This window comes from Mastacembelus armatus, chromosome 22, assembly GCF_900324485.2.
Source record: "Mastacembelus armatus chromosome 22, fMasArm1.2, whole genome shotgun sequence".
NCBI lineage: Eukaryota > Metazoa > Chordata > Actinopteri > Synbranchiformes > Mastacembelidae > Mastacembelus > Mastacembelus armatus.
The window spans coordinates 4,222,337-4,236,482 of record NC_046654.1 but is presented as its reverse complement, the minus strand read 5'-3'; the positions used below and the strand labels follow the sequence as shown (position 1 = coordinate 4,236,482).

General features: G+C 39.2%; 2 protein-coding genes across 2 annotated transcripts; one reads left to right on the top strand and one right to left on the bottom strand.

Moving 5' to 3' along the window:
* Positions 1-290: 290 nt before the first annotated feature.
* Positions 291-7,718, bottom strand: afg1la (AFG1 like ATPase a). The gene is made up of 13 exons (XM_026310604.1): positions 7,583-7,718; positions 6,072-6,277; positions 5,934-5,985; positions 5,744-5,845; positions 4,635-4,765; positions 4,419-4,518; positions 4,039-4,097; positions 3,843-3,925; positions 3,683-3,753; positions 3,478-3,578; positions 2,650-2,790; positions 2,450-2,560; positions 291-1,596 (listed from the first exon to the last, which is right to left on the bottom strand). The coding sequence occupies exons 1-13, from the start codon at positions 7,707-7,709 to the stop codon at positions 1,459-1,461; spliced, it is 1,422 nt and encodes a 473-aa protein (XP_026166389.1). The 5' UTR covers positions 7,710-7,718; the 3' UTR covers positions 291-1,458.
* A 2,373-nt stretch (positions 7,719-10,091) lies between these two features.
* Positions 10,092-12,636, top strand: LOC113126837 (sex comb on midleg-like protein 4). Its single transcript, XM_026301003.1, has 7 exons — positions 10,092-10,364; positions 10,711-10,840; positions 11,007-11,231; positions 11,393-11,554; positions 11,644-11,868; positions 11,952-12,100; positions 12,217-12,636. Exons 1-7 carry the CDS (start codon positions 10,134-10,136, stop codon positions 12,340-12,342), a joined length of 1,248 nt encoding a protein of 415 aa, XP_026156788.1. The 5' UTR covers positions 10,092-10,133; the 3' UTR covers positions 12,343-12,636.
* The last annotated feature ends 1,510 nt before the right edge of the window (positions 12,637-14,146 follow it).

Genomic DNA, 14,146 nt, shown 5'->3' with positions numbered 1-14,146 from the left:
CACAGATTTCTCCCTGAATCCTCTGTGTTAATATTAATTCATGTGCTGACCAGTAAAAAATATACTGAGGATTCAAAATACCCACTATGTACTACACTCAAATACCTTCATCAAATCTAAATCCCCAAGTTCACACAGGGACACTAAGAAGATCGTAGAAAATATATATATTAGCTGATAAAAGGTAAATTAATAACAGTAGCTGCTGGCCTCCAATTCAAAACGTTATATTTTATTTTCTTACCTGAGCATATTTAGTCTAACTGTGAAATACTGTGCACTTTGTCATTATGGATCATTAAAGCTACAACACAACGTGCAAAAAGCAAAGAGTCTGCTTACTTTTCTTTAGCTACTCTATGTCTCAATACGATGAAATAAATAATTTCAACCACACTAAGTGAGAGCACAACATTTTTGTTACATCCTCCATTATCAAAAAGCTCCAATTGTTGGTGTGATTAACACATTTGAGGGTACTTTACAAATTACAGTATTTGTATGTTTAAAGTACTTGAACTTTATGGTTTAAGCAGGACATCATCTTACAAAAATAACCTCAGATTCTGCTGAAGAAAATACCACACACTGTCTGTGCAAACACCTTTTGTTTGTACAGCAGATGCTGTAAAGTTTTTTTTTCTTACTTTCACTTCCCACACAGTCCTGCATCTTTGTATCTGTAAGGCAATGTGCCTTACTGAGTGTTTAAAATAAGGGAAATTATCATGCAAATACATGTAGGCAAACAGTTAAACATCAACCAACACTTACTTACCCAGGACAGATACATTTAAATAGACTCCCACTGGATAGGCCCTTTGTCTGGAAGTAATATGTGAACCAGAACATTTTCTGGGACAGATGTTTTATGTTTTTTTCCATCAGGAAAATGAAAATACTGATGAATGGAGTCAGATGTTTTTGTTCAGTACATTTGTGAAAATGTTCTCAGACAAACATTTCATAAGCACCATCCTCATAAATCATCCAAATAAACACACAGCTGCAGGCCCCCAAACCAATCCACTGCCACTGGATTCAGAGTTATAGTAAAATCATATACAATTCACTGAGATGCATTAACTTTTCAAAACCATTGTGTATCGCAAATAAGACAAGAGGTTAAAATTCCCTTAAATCTTCATAAAAGTCTGTCATGATACCATTTCCAAAAGTCATCCAGCCTCTTCCCAACGATTTATAAAAGGAAACACAGTTGGACCGCTATATGATACTGAATTAAAAGCACATAACGCACCAAAGTTCATCTTAAAAATGATGTGTAAAGTGCAATGTTGTCATAAAGTGATAAAAGGCCTTAAGATATCAATAAATATTCTCTGTACAATGTCCACACAACCCGTTGGGTTTGTGCTGGATGAGTAGGAGTAGTGCTTAGTTTTTGGCAGAGTAGCACAGCGTATGGAGTCTGGAAGTTGTATAACTTCCCAAATGTTAAACCTGTGACTTCGTGCTTCTGTCCCCTTCCAACCAATATTCTTCTGTCTGCATCTCTGTGAGTCGAGACACTGTCCTCTGAAAGGCAAATTTCTCCTCTTCTCCACTGAAGATGGACAGATTGCTGGCTTCTTCCTGTTAAAAAAATAAATAAATAAAGCACTGAATTAAAAATTGCAGTTTTAGTGAAGGTTGGGATGTTAAATTTTTACATTTTAAAACACATTTTTATTTCATTTAAATATATTTTTTACAGTTTAAATGAAAAACAAGTTTGGCAAACTTACATCAATGCTTTAATTACATTTTGGGACCAAATAAACTGGTATTTAAACCTGAAAAAAACAATCTTTTAATAAGAATAGGGAAATAATTTCCATTGGCATTAACACCAGTTTCCCTAAGGCATCAGAAAATGGAAATCAGTGCAGTAGTATTAAGAAAATGGTGCATGGTACAGGCCTCATTGTTTGGTGGAAAACAAAAAGCTTTGGACTAAAGGATTTCTCTAAAGTGAGAGATGGTATTTTAAAACATGTCTAATTTTTTTAAAAACAAACAAACTCACTTGCAAATAATTAGACCTAGGTACTTTTAAATCACTATGCACACTCTAATGTCAATCCTAATGTGCATGCAGTTCAAAAATTACTAATCATTTCTAACACTGAAGTAAGACATTTAGAACAGGGGTGTCCACCTCAGGTCTTTAGAGCCACTGCCCTGCTTGTTTTCTGTTTCTGCCCTACCCACTGCTGATTACCTGGATCAGGTGTGTTCAGTCAGTCAGACAGGAAAAGGGCAGTGATAGTTAAAAAAAAAAACAAGCAGGTTCCCAAGGAGTTGGTCGAGTTAAAGAACTGAAGTTAGGACCCAATGAAAGACTTATGTTCTGATTAGGATGGTAAACTCTGTCTATATAGATCTAAAAGTAGACGCAGAACACGACAAACCGGTTTAGCTGTGAAAACAATGACAGAGCTCTCACTCTTTTCAGCCCCAGATCATCCATCAGAATGTGGCCCTCATCATGACCGTGATCACCGTCATGCACGAAAATGTCCTCCAGAGGGTCGTCTGCAAGAATCACCACCCGCACCTGAAACAAGACAAAATCATTCTAAAGCTCCCACACAAAAAGCTTCCATGTGGTATTTAACTGTGTGTATACAAATGATAGTGTTGTACCTTGTGTTCATAGAGGGCATCCACCAGCGTTATGAGCCGCCTCGCTTGAGTTTTCTTGTTGAGCGTGAGCAGAGGAATGTGTCGAATAAAGACTGTGTCAAACAGCCTGGATATCTCCAGGTAGTCACTGGCCCCTAAAGGCTGAAACATGCACATTCAAACACTGGACATTGTAACATCACATTTGTGGGTTTTTTGCTCTTAACACAATTCAGGTTTAAATTCCAGTACATGTAACATTATTTAATGAAACCACACTTTGTCCTGAAAGTCTGTTGACTAGAAATATGTGGCTGTTTTATTTTGTCTTTGTCTTTCTTCAGCCTCTTTGACAATTTCAACATAAAGCAGCTAAGAACTGTTCAAGACCACTGAACTGTGTTTTGATTTTTCAGTGAGTTCCTTGTGTTTCAAAGGACTCAGGCTGAATATATATATATATATATATATATACACACACAACAATACATAACACATCTGTACACTATGTTTGATGAAAGAGCAGCTCAGCTCAGATTCCATTTATTCAGCAAAGACAGCAGTCCAGATTTCCAGGGCAAAGCTAAAACTGCTTTGACCACTGTGAAATAAACACTTTGGAGTATTTGAGGCCTTTTGTTTACCAACGTTAAACACGAGCAAAAAGCTGATTTGCATGATAAAAGAAGGAGCCGCTAAACAAGAAATATCACAAAGCAACACAACATTTAAAAAAGTACATCCCCTGAAGCACCAGACCAGTCAACATTGAGGATATTGAGTGTTGTGACACAGTAATATCATCGCTCCCATCACACAACATGTATTTCACAAAATATCAAGACTTACTCTGTCACAGAGCTCCTCGAACGTACAGTCTAAAATGGTCCCACATGCTTTGCTTAGACGGACTTTCCTGTTGTGAACGTTCAGAACTCTTGGTCGTGTTACTGTGGGCGAAGAACAGTGGACTATTTTAACTGTGATAAAACAACTTTAAAAAAATCCCACATCAGCTGCAGAACTAAGTCAAATCACCATGAAGTCTGCTTACTGTCATTCTGCTTAAAAGCCAGCTCATCAAACATCTTGTCTAGAGCGGCTTCTGCATCAGGCTCACTGGAGCTGCAGTAAATGAAACCAGACGACATGAACACAACACATCAAATATCTGGCTCTCCATGACCGATTGTTTTTCTTTATCAATTTCTTACAGGAAATAGAGTTTTCCAGCAGATGGTCTGTTCCTTTTGCGATAATCGATCCCAGAATCAAGACGAAGAGTTTGGCAATATTTCTGCATGTGAAAGAGAAACAGGTGCCTTTAAAGTGTAAAGAATAAATGTTAATATTTGTCACAAAGAGCTCTCCATGATTACCAGTTGAGGAAAATTCACTACACTTTCATACCTGTAACACGGCGATAAAAGGCACAAAGTTGACCCTCTGCAGCCCATTTTTATACAAGTCTGAGGGAAAAAAGCAGATCACATGGTTTTACTTTTACTTTATTTTGCTTTGTTGGTCTGTTAAACATTTCAAAGTACACACACTTTAAATTTTTTACATCTCTTTAACACTGATTCATTCTGCGATTAGAAACAGATTAAATCATGGTTTCTATTACCCCATAATTATTTTTAGTCTTGTTTTCAGTTTCTTCTCTGACATTTATAGAGGAACAATGTGGAGGCAGCACTTTAAATCAGAAAGAACTGAATCCAGTTGTATTTTGTCCACATTCCTGAGACATTTCAGTTAAATTTATAGGTCTGGCAATTTCATCTCACCTTGAGGGGGACGATTAGAAGTGGCCACAACAACAACTCCATTCAGAAACAGATTCTCAAAAAGCTGCTTGAGGATCATGGCATCAGCGATATCAGTGACCTGAAATGTGAATTACATAAAAAAGCAACACTGTTGAGGTTAGCCCCTAAAACTTCAAATGTCTCTAAATGTCCTTACAACAAACAACATTCAATTAAACACTGAAAGATCATCACCTGAAACTCGTCGAAGCACAGAAGACAAGCCTCTTCACTGATCTCCTCAGCAACTGGAGCAATGGGATCATAGGATTTGGCCATTTTCCCTGCTTTCCTTTTTGGCATACTCTGTTTGAGCCGATGGATCCCTAAAAACCAAAAAGGATGAAAACACCTTGTTCTGTATGTTTTAAATAACAATAAATACAAATACTGAAGATCTCTGGGCTAAAAGTAAAACCACTACAATCAATAAGTGTACCAAGTCCACTCTTTAGTTTGGAGTGTATCAGATCACAATGAATAAGTAACATTTTCCATGCCTTCTGATTTAGATATTATTATAATTGTTCATCACAGAACAATAATTGAGACAGAATGAAGTCTCACTAGATCCTACTAGTGCACTAGTGTGCAGCAGAAATATGTGACATGCAATGTCATACATGCAACAAAACTGAAAAACAGTGACTAAACAGGAAACATAAGCTCAGCTCGACAACCACAGCTACGTGTCGCTCCACAGATGTAAACACAGCATGATGTGAAGTGGTTTTTTCAACAGCTGCTCTATAACAGGACCCTTGTATTAAACATTAACATGAAAAAATAAAAATCTTCACCACTATAACATCTTTTCATCCATCCGTTGTAAAACACTAACTGGAAATACTGGCTGCAATTATAAGGTCATGTGGAACATTTAGCTTCAAACACCAACAACCAGGATGAACAGTGTCATAGATGCAAACCTTCATGTGCAGAACTGCAGGGTTTGATTCAGTGGGTTGTCTATAAGCACTGACAGCTGATCTAATAAACTCAATTAATGAAAATGTCAAAAACAGGACAGTAGAAAGTGTCCCCCTCTGATGGGACCAAGTTCCTGCCTCAAAGACAAATGGCTAATACTAATAGCCATACGGTTAGCTCCGGTGGATATGACTGAACTTGTATTAATGCTGAATGTCATTTTGGAAAAAAAGAAACAAGAGCATAAATCTTTAATCCGTGCATTCATCCAGTTATGTAAAGCTACTGTACCTGCCCCACGAGTGACGGAAAGATTATTCTAACTCACACACTCTTATTCTCACAACTGCTGCTTAACAACAAATTCTACTCACTTTTATGCACGTCCAACATAAAGCCATGGAAATGAACTCTCTTCTTCTTTTCTGTCTCCACGTACGAATAAAACATGTCCATGACCATAGTTTTTCCTGTGCCTGAAACAATAGAAACAATCAAATCAAGACATCAAACATGATATTCTCAGAGAAAATGGATTTAGATCTACAACTCCATATTTCTTACCAACATCGCCGTAGATGTAATAGCCTTGTGGAGGTTTGGGTTTTGTGAAAAACTGAGGTTAAAGGGAGAACACAAAAACAACAGGTTAAAGACTAAAAGTAAGAAAGCATCAGCAATAATGGGGCGTTTTCTCTTTACCTTGGAGAAGATGGATGTCGGTGTGTTGCTGTATCCTCTCAGAGTTTTGTGCAGCTGGTCCAGTTTCTGCAGAACTGCTTTCTGGTGGTCATCCTCCCGCAGTGTCCCGTCTCTGATCAGCCCGTTGTAGTGATCCAGAGGTCCGCTGAACCTGGCGGCGCTCACGATGTGCTCCTCCACAGCCTGCTGGGCTTCCACTGAGTACCCTAAGAAATTATAGTAACACACAGTTGTGGCACGTCAGCTCCTCTGGTCACCTCCCAAGAAAGGCTGCGGAAAAGGTGAAAGGTGAAGGTGAAAGTGACGTGTGGCCAAGTATGGAGGCCCATACACGGAATTTGAGCTCTGCATTAAACCCATCCAAGGTGCACACACATAGCAGTGAACACACACCCGGAGCAGTGGGCAGCCAATGCTGCGGCACCCAGGTGGCAGTTAGGGGTTAGGTGCCTTGCTCAGGGGTCTCACCTCAGTCGTGGTGTTGAAGGTGGAGAGAGCGCTGGCTATTCACTCCGGCCCACCGACAATTCCTGCCAGTTCTGAGAATCGAACCCGCAACTTTCAGGTTACAAGTCCGACTCTATCCATTAGGCCACGACTGCCCCAGATGCTGAAAGGTAAACCTACCTCAGTGTCGCACAATATACAGATACTAAAAAGATATCACGAAACCCTGCTGTTAAAAATACGATACCTTTTTTTCTATCTCTCCTGCTTCTCTCTGTAAGTTGCAGGCAGTTTTTGAGGGGAAAAAAGGCATGACAGCAACTTTCTGACCATCTACCATTTGTAAACAAAGCAGACCCACAAAGTCAAACATGGCATTATTTCACTTACAGTCAGACAGATAACATTAGTGAATGTGATAGATAACACTTGGCAATTAAGGGCAACTACTTATTATAACTTTTTAGCTCTAATGTTTGTGTTTTTATTTTGCATGCTCTCCCATTTAATGGAAAGTTTGGCTTTAACTAAACATTCAACTATATTTGAGATTGTGCCTGTGAAATAGTGAAGAGCTCTTATTAATGCAAGATGTATTTTCGGAAATAATTTATTAAGTTTTCTATGAGAATCCAGCATGGTGGGTTAGTGGTTAGCACTGTTGCCTCACAGCAAGAAAGTTTCTGGTTCGAAACCCAACTGCGTTCTAGCAGATCCCTGTAACCATAAATAGGAATAAGCGGGTATAGATGATGGATGGATGGAGGTTTTCTATAAATCCAACACTTTTTCCCTGGTATCGTTTCAGTATCGTGACATCACTAAGTAGGTGCGATAATGAGCAACATCCAGTCTGACAGCTGGGCGGGCAGGACCAAACCAGTGAAATAAACAAATAAATAAAAAGGTAAATGTATAAAACAAGTCGAATATTCACGATAGGAGCATGTTTGCTGTGAAACAGTATTGTTACATTAAAGTAGAGCAATAATTATGTTTAAACCAGCGGTCAAACACTTTTATCACTTTAACCGTCACAGCGACTAAACAAAAACCCGCCTCACCTCGTCTACAGAACCGCGTTAAAGCTTCCAGCTGCTGTTTGGGACAATATCGCTCCGCCAAGAGAAACCTGAAGCCCAGAGAAGCTGAGGGTGACATCTTCAAACACAGCGGCACGGACACCACCATCTTGGTTTCAAACGTGCTCAGCGTAACTTTATTAGCAAACATACAATGACACACACAAGCGTTTCTCGCCGTCAGCCAGCAGGGGGCGACATTTAGCTTAACTCAACATCAGGTATTTAATGATTTTTTATTTCTTTCTGTGAAATAACTATTCTAAATAATAAATATTACATTAATGTCATACACAGAGTATCAAGCAGGGCGGTAATAATTTAAAAAGTGGGTTGAAATATTGATAAATATTAGGTAAGGTAAGTTTACCGCCTTCTATAGCACTTGTCAAAAACAAAGCAATTCAAAGTGCTTTATATAAGACATAAAGGCTATAGGATCCAATAAAAAGAAACTCAAAGTTATGCGAATAGGTTTTACAAAAGGAAAATGAACTAAAAGCTGAAATTCAATATGGCAGATTAAGCAGGAGAATAAATACATGATTTGAGTAAATTGTTCCAAATTCAATTTATAAAATAGATCTGGCAAGTACAAAAGTCAATTAATTTAAATGATTATATCAAAACTTTTTCCTGCAGGTCCTTACATATATCTTTAGTTTAGTTTTTTTAACTTTCCTTTCTGTATTTTATTCCAAATAAAGCTGAAATTGTGTGTTATTGAACACTGATATTCAGAAGCACATCTGAAAATGAATTCACTTCAATTATGAAGAAAATATACTCTGAGTTTCTTTTTTTTACAAGTTTCTGAGATTTAAATGATAAGATGATTAATGAATTGAATTTAAACCCCCACATTTCCAGAATTATTATGGATAAATTATTATTTTATTTATTTATTGGTTTGATATTATTTTTTTATATTAATAATTGTCATAGAAAAAAAATTGTCAAATAAAATTTCCCAGATTCCATTACAACGTCTTTAAATTTAAAAAAGAATCTATTTAAATCAATTCAATATTCAAGATTTAATTTATACTGCAGTAAAACAGAAAAGCAGCAACTCTCACATTTGAGAAGGTGAAACCATCGAATCTTCGGCATAAGACTAAAATGATCCAGATTATCTTAAACTGCTGATTATTTTTCTGCAGACACGCTGTTAATTATCTAAAAATGTCATAGCAGATACAAAGCCGGCGAGTATATACCATTTATAGCACACAAAAACACATGGACTGGAAACCTGATACGGAAAAAGAAAAAATGAAGCTCCCTGTTGTAAATAACAGCAGAAACTCTGCCCTTGGTCTAATTATACCTCCACAGCACTGAGCCGGAGCTGCAGACAAAACATGGCAGACAACCATCAGGGTGTTACAGGGCTTACGGGCTTGTTGCCATGACAACAGAGGAGACCTTCTCCCTCCCTTTCTCTCTCTTCCATGCACACACACACACACACACACACGTACACACACACTGTCACTCACTCTGTCTGTGTCGTACACTCACGCTCACATCAATATACAGTATTACAGTGGAATCCGCCTTGCTTTGAGATCTGTGCTCTACTGGAAGCAGAAAAATAACGGAAACACACACGGAGCACAGGGATACTGCACATCTCCACATCTGTTTTGGATGGTGAGTGCCTGCTGACTGGTTATCGTTTGTTTACATACTGTATTTTCAGACAAGGTGTATAAATTACAGATTCTTCAGTGGTTAGCTCTGCTGCTGCTGCTGCTGCTGCTGCAGGGAGGATGGCACGTCTCTTTTATTGTTACTGCATCTTCTTTTTTTTTTTAAGATTAGGGTGGAAGCTGTCATCGTAATGGTAATTCATAGCTGGGTAGCCATGGTGAAGTCAATTTCCCCCTCCCTCTGCCACTGCTGAATGCATTAGTGTAATGAGATGTCTGCAGCCTGTGTGCTGAGCAGCAGCAGCAGCAGCAGCAGCAGCAGTGTGCTGACCAAAAGGGAACAAGGAAAAAGCCACATACAGCAGGAACAAGATGGTTTTCCCTACATTCTAAAGGATTTGGCTTCATAGTCACCTTTAGGCTCCAGGGATTTAAGACAAAAGGGCTTGGCTCTTGGGCTTTCACAATAGAAGACAGCAGGTAATAGACACCCCCTCCCTCTCTTTCCCTCTCTCTCTCCCAGGTTTATTGATGTGTTATCAATTCAGGATGGAGGTGCTGTTTCCTCCACAGCTCTTGCACGGCTGCCTTTTGTGTTGTTTGATTATTATAATGCTCTGCTAAATGCTGCTGCTCTCACCACATTACTTTTGAATAGTCTTCCTTCTGTCATTGTTTGGATGCTGCTGGCATACACCTTTTCCAGGCCATTATGTTTCATCTGAGCTGCTGTAAATGGATGCTAATGCTGCTCTCTAATTTGTAGCGACTGAGGAGGAGGAGGATTAATGTGCAAGTGAAGTGCATGTTTTTGTTTTTTTTTTTTTGCATTTCTAATCCTTGAGCTAAACGGTTGTTTCCTTTGTCTACAGCTCCAAATGAGTGTACCTGCAGCAACGGCACAGAAATCAGACAGCAACAACAGTGAAATGCAATCAGCTGCAGTAGCTCCCTCCTTCATCCCCAGCCAGTCGGGGAAGATCCCAGGCAGGAAGCGAGGGAGACCCCCGCTCCGAAATGTGGCCAAGATGGATTTTCCTAACCGTTACCCCGAGTCGCTCCCTCCACTCAAAGTGCCAAAGAAGAGAGGGAGAAAGCCGGGCTTCAAGGTCAGCCAGATGGGGTGTGTGGTGTGTGGATGCAGTGTGTTTAAAAATGCATGTGTACATATAAATACACAGACACAGAGGCTCCATGGCTTTGTAGGACCCAGTGTAACAGGGAGAATTAACATTTGGGCAAATTTGCTCAGTAATATTGTTACTGATTTTAGAAGTCAATATTAAAAATGTTCGTTCACAAAAAACTCATCATTTCTAGCAAAAGAGCTACTGCTCTATACAAATTTATTATCCCAATTATTCCACCATCCTCCTCACTACATCATTTAATACATGTAAATAAATTATATCCCTAAAATAAACACAGGAATACAAAACATCTTTTGTCCTGCAGCTCAAACCCAGGATGGTGATGACACCACTGGCTATTTCTCCACCCAGCAGCACCCCTGAGCCTGACATGAGCTCCATTCCCCAGGATGCCGCCACCATCCCCCACTCTGCCACACCCCAGGTGCTCACAGGTAAGGTCACAAAACATGTAAGAAGCACTAAAGGCCTTTTTGTGTTAACAATCCAGGTCAGATTAGTATGCAGACATTAAAAGATCACTACAGAAGATAACTGATGTATAATTTACCTCCATGATTCTGCTTTGTCCGTTTCTTTCCCTGTCTCCATCTGTTTCAGTCTGTATCTACATCAACAAGCAGGCCAACACAGGTCCCAACCTGGACAGAAAGAAGATCCAGCAGCTCCCTGATCACTTCGGACCCGACAGGCCCTCTGTGGTGCTGCAGCAGGCCGTCCAAGGCTGCATCGACAGCGCCTTCCAGCAGAAAACAGTGTTCACCCTCCTCACACAAGGCTACGGAGGAGAAAAAATATCAGGTGTTGTACAAAGACCGCCCTCAGGTGTTTGCTTAATACCCTTAAATAAAATTACATTTTCACTTTGCCTGAGGTGAAACTGAGAAATTAAGCTACTATTAGCGAAGATTTAATGACCTAATTTGTGAGAAATTGCATCCATACTGTGCTGTTGTTTCAAGTGGTCCCCTGTTTTGCTCTTCCAGCCACATTTGATGGGAAGCAGCATCTTCTGAGCCTCCCCGTCGTGAACAGCATCGACTATGTGCTTCGTTTTCTGAAGAAACTCTGCCGCAGCTTGCACTGTGAAAACCTCTTCAGTGATCAGCCCATTACCCAACACAGTAGTGGCTCCTACCAGTCAGATGGTACTTCTACATTCTTTACAAATGATCTCTCTAATAGATGCAGATGAGCTAATTCTGTGAACTAATTTTGACTCTAATCTTTTCTTTAGCTGAGACAACTATGGCCGAGGACTATCATTTAGACAAGTCAGATGGCAAACGCTACTCTGTGGACCCTGGTGATTCTGCGTTCAGCTCCATAAGCTCGTCCTACTCGCCAAAGTCCTCCTACGGATTTCGTTCATCACAGCAGTTCTCCAGTGGGTCGGCCTCCATGAGCATGTGCAGGCAGTCATCCACCAGCCCAAACACGTTCCCTGATAGCAACAGAACAGGTGAGTTGTCGTCACAAGACAAAACCAATATTTCTTTAACACTCAGTAAAGTAAAGGTTGCTTGTTCCATTCTCTGCTTCCAGGAGGTTATAATGTGTCTCCAGAGTCTCAGGACTCCAAGGCCCCCCCCAACAAGGACCCATCCACCTGGACTGTGGAAGACGTGGTCTGGTTCATCAGGGATGCGGACCCCCAGGCTCTTGGCCCTCATGCAGACATCTTCAGAAAACATGTAAGCCCACTGTGTTCTTGATAGACTGTGGATTTTCTTCACCATCCAGTAGAAATAGTCTTGGCTGGTGACCTGTGTCTAGTGGTCTGACAACAACTTTGTTCTTCATCCTAAAGGAGATTGATGGAAACGCCTTGTTACTTCTAAAGAGTGACATGATCATGAAGTACCTCGGACTGAAGCTGGGGCCTGCCTTGAAGCTTTGCTACCACATTGACAAACTAAAGCAGACTAAGTTCTGAAACCCCTCCACAATATCTCTCCCCTCAATCCAACGGCACATTTGACAGGGGTCATGTGTGGGGACCACAGGTCTGTGAGCCAATCAGAAGAGAGAAGGGTCCCCAAACATAAGGTGTAACACGTACTTCTGTGCCACAATAAACACAGTTAATGAAACTATTGTAACTTCTGCAAATATATCCCACGTGAAATACGAATCTATACGAAAACCATACAGAGAATCAGACTTTCAAGTATTACAAGGCAAATCTAATAGATTGCATTTTATCATTGGCATGATGTGAACAAGCAGACCAGGGTCAGATTAGTACCCAACTCAGTGCTGACATTACAGGGCTAACATCAGCTGCGTTTACTGTGATGACACCCAGACTGTAATTTAGCACAGTATTTATTTCACAGCTAAACTCAAAACAAACACACACAAACAAAAACTTGCAATAACAGACTTTTTGGAGAAAATAAGTTATAAACATAACACTGACATATAAATATACTTTTGTACAGTAAATTAATGTGGCAACAGTTGACAATCCAGCAGTTACAGAGCAATATTATCATTCATTTAAAACTGTGTTACTAGCAAACGTAAGTCAAATATTTACTCTCTTTTAGTTCTGTCTTTACAGTTGGAAATGATGCTGTGAAAGCCCTGAGAGCGAACCCTAACAGTGGAGTTATGGGCCAGGCATGAACAACAAGGTTAAAGACAATATAAAACTTTGGAAAGCAAAGAGGCGCTGCAAATTCAAATGATAATTCTTTGCAGGTTTATCATTTTGGGCATCTCACACTGTCATTGATAAATTGCTAGTAAAGTTGTTTGTACAAAAATATAGATTATATGTGCTTTAAAGTGTTGAGCACAGAAAACTTAGTGTTTTTCAATTCTAATTCAATAAGACGATGGGTACCCACCTCTTTTCCCATTGGCGCCCTTTGGCAATTGGACCTTAAACTACCTGTGGCACAAATTTTGAAGTAAAACCCTGCAGTCTGTGGACTACATACACCTGATGACTAAATGTAATCAGTAAAAGAAGGCCAATGTAAGAAAACATTTTGTCTCACAAGCCTTTGTGAGCAGCACATCTGTCTGCTGCATGCAGATTTCATTATATACATATATATATATTCATCATCTGACAAGAAATGTATAACAGAAAACACTTTATACTGTACCTTAGGACTACTTTCACTCTGTCAGAGCTCAGTAAACGAGCTTGTTTACTTGTATTTACCAAGCTGAAAACATATCTATGACTGTACTGATAAAAGGTGCATTTAAATACTACATTGCTTTTTGATTAAGAGATTTAGAAAATCATTTTGATACTATTTTTCACATTACTGCATAAAAAAAAAGTAATGTTTCAGTTGGATTTGTCATTCTTTTTTATTTTCATTTTAGTATTTAAACAGTATAAGCTAAAGAAAACATAACATAGAAAGACAGTGGCTCTCTTGTTAGTATATATAAAGAAAAACGAGAGCATCGTGAACGTGATATATTTATGTTTTAATATGCAAGACTGTAACATGCCAATTATCTTCATAGACTCTTCATGTATACTTACGTGAATGTTTTTTTTAATTTCATACCTTTCTATGTTTTTATCAAGCATCAGTGTTGATACAAGTTGTCAAAACACACCAAGTACTTAAATATTACACTGAGAAAACCTAAAAGGCGATGTAAATGGGTATATAATATAGTACTGCTTTTGTATACCACTTTTGGTGTACAGTATGCATCCTTTTCTAATCAATAATCTTTGTAAGTGAATGCTGCTGTAAAGATAT

Coding starts and splice junctions, on each gene's coding strand:
- afg1la (XM_026310604.1), bottom strand. CDS start 7,709: ATGGTGGTGTCCGTGCCGCTGTGTTTGAAGATGTCACCCTCAGCTTCT. Junction 4,766..5,743: donor TATGTTGGACGTGCATAAAA/GTGAGTAGAATT, acceptor TTTGGTTTTTAG/GGATCCATCGGCTCAAACAG. Junction 3,579..3,682: donor GGCTTTTAAGCAGAATGACA/GTAAGCAGACTT, acceptor CTTCGCCCACAG/TAACACGACCAAGAGTTCTG.
- LOC113126837 (XM_026301003.1), top strand. CDS start 10,134: ATGAGTGTACCTGCAGCAACGGCACAGAAATCAGACAGCAACAACAGT. Junction 10,365..10,710: donor GGAGAAAGCCGGGCTTCAAG/GTCAGCCAGATG, acceptor TTTGTCCTGCAG/CTCAAACCCAGGATGGTGAT. Junction 12,101..12,216: donor CAGACATCTTCAGAAAACAT/GTAAGCCCACTG, acceptor TTCATCCTAAAG/GAGATTGATGGAAACGCCTT.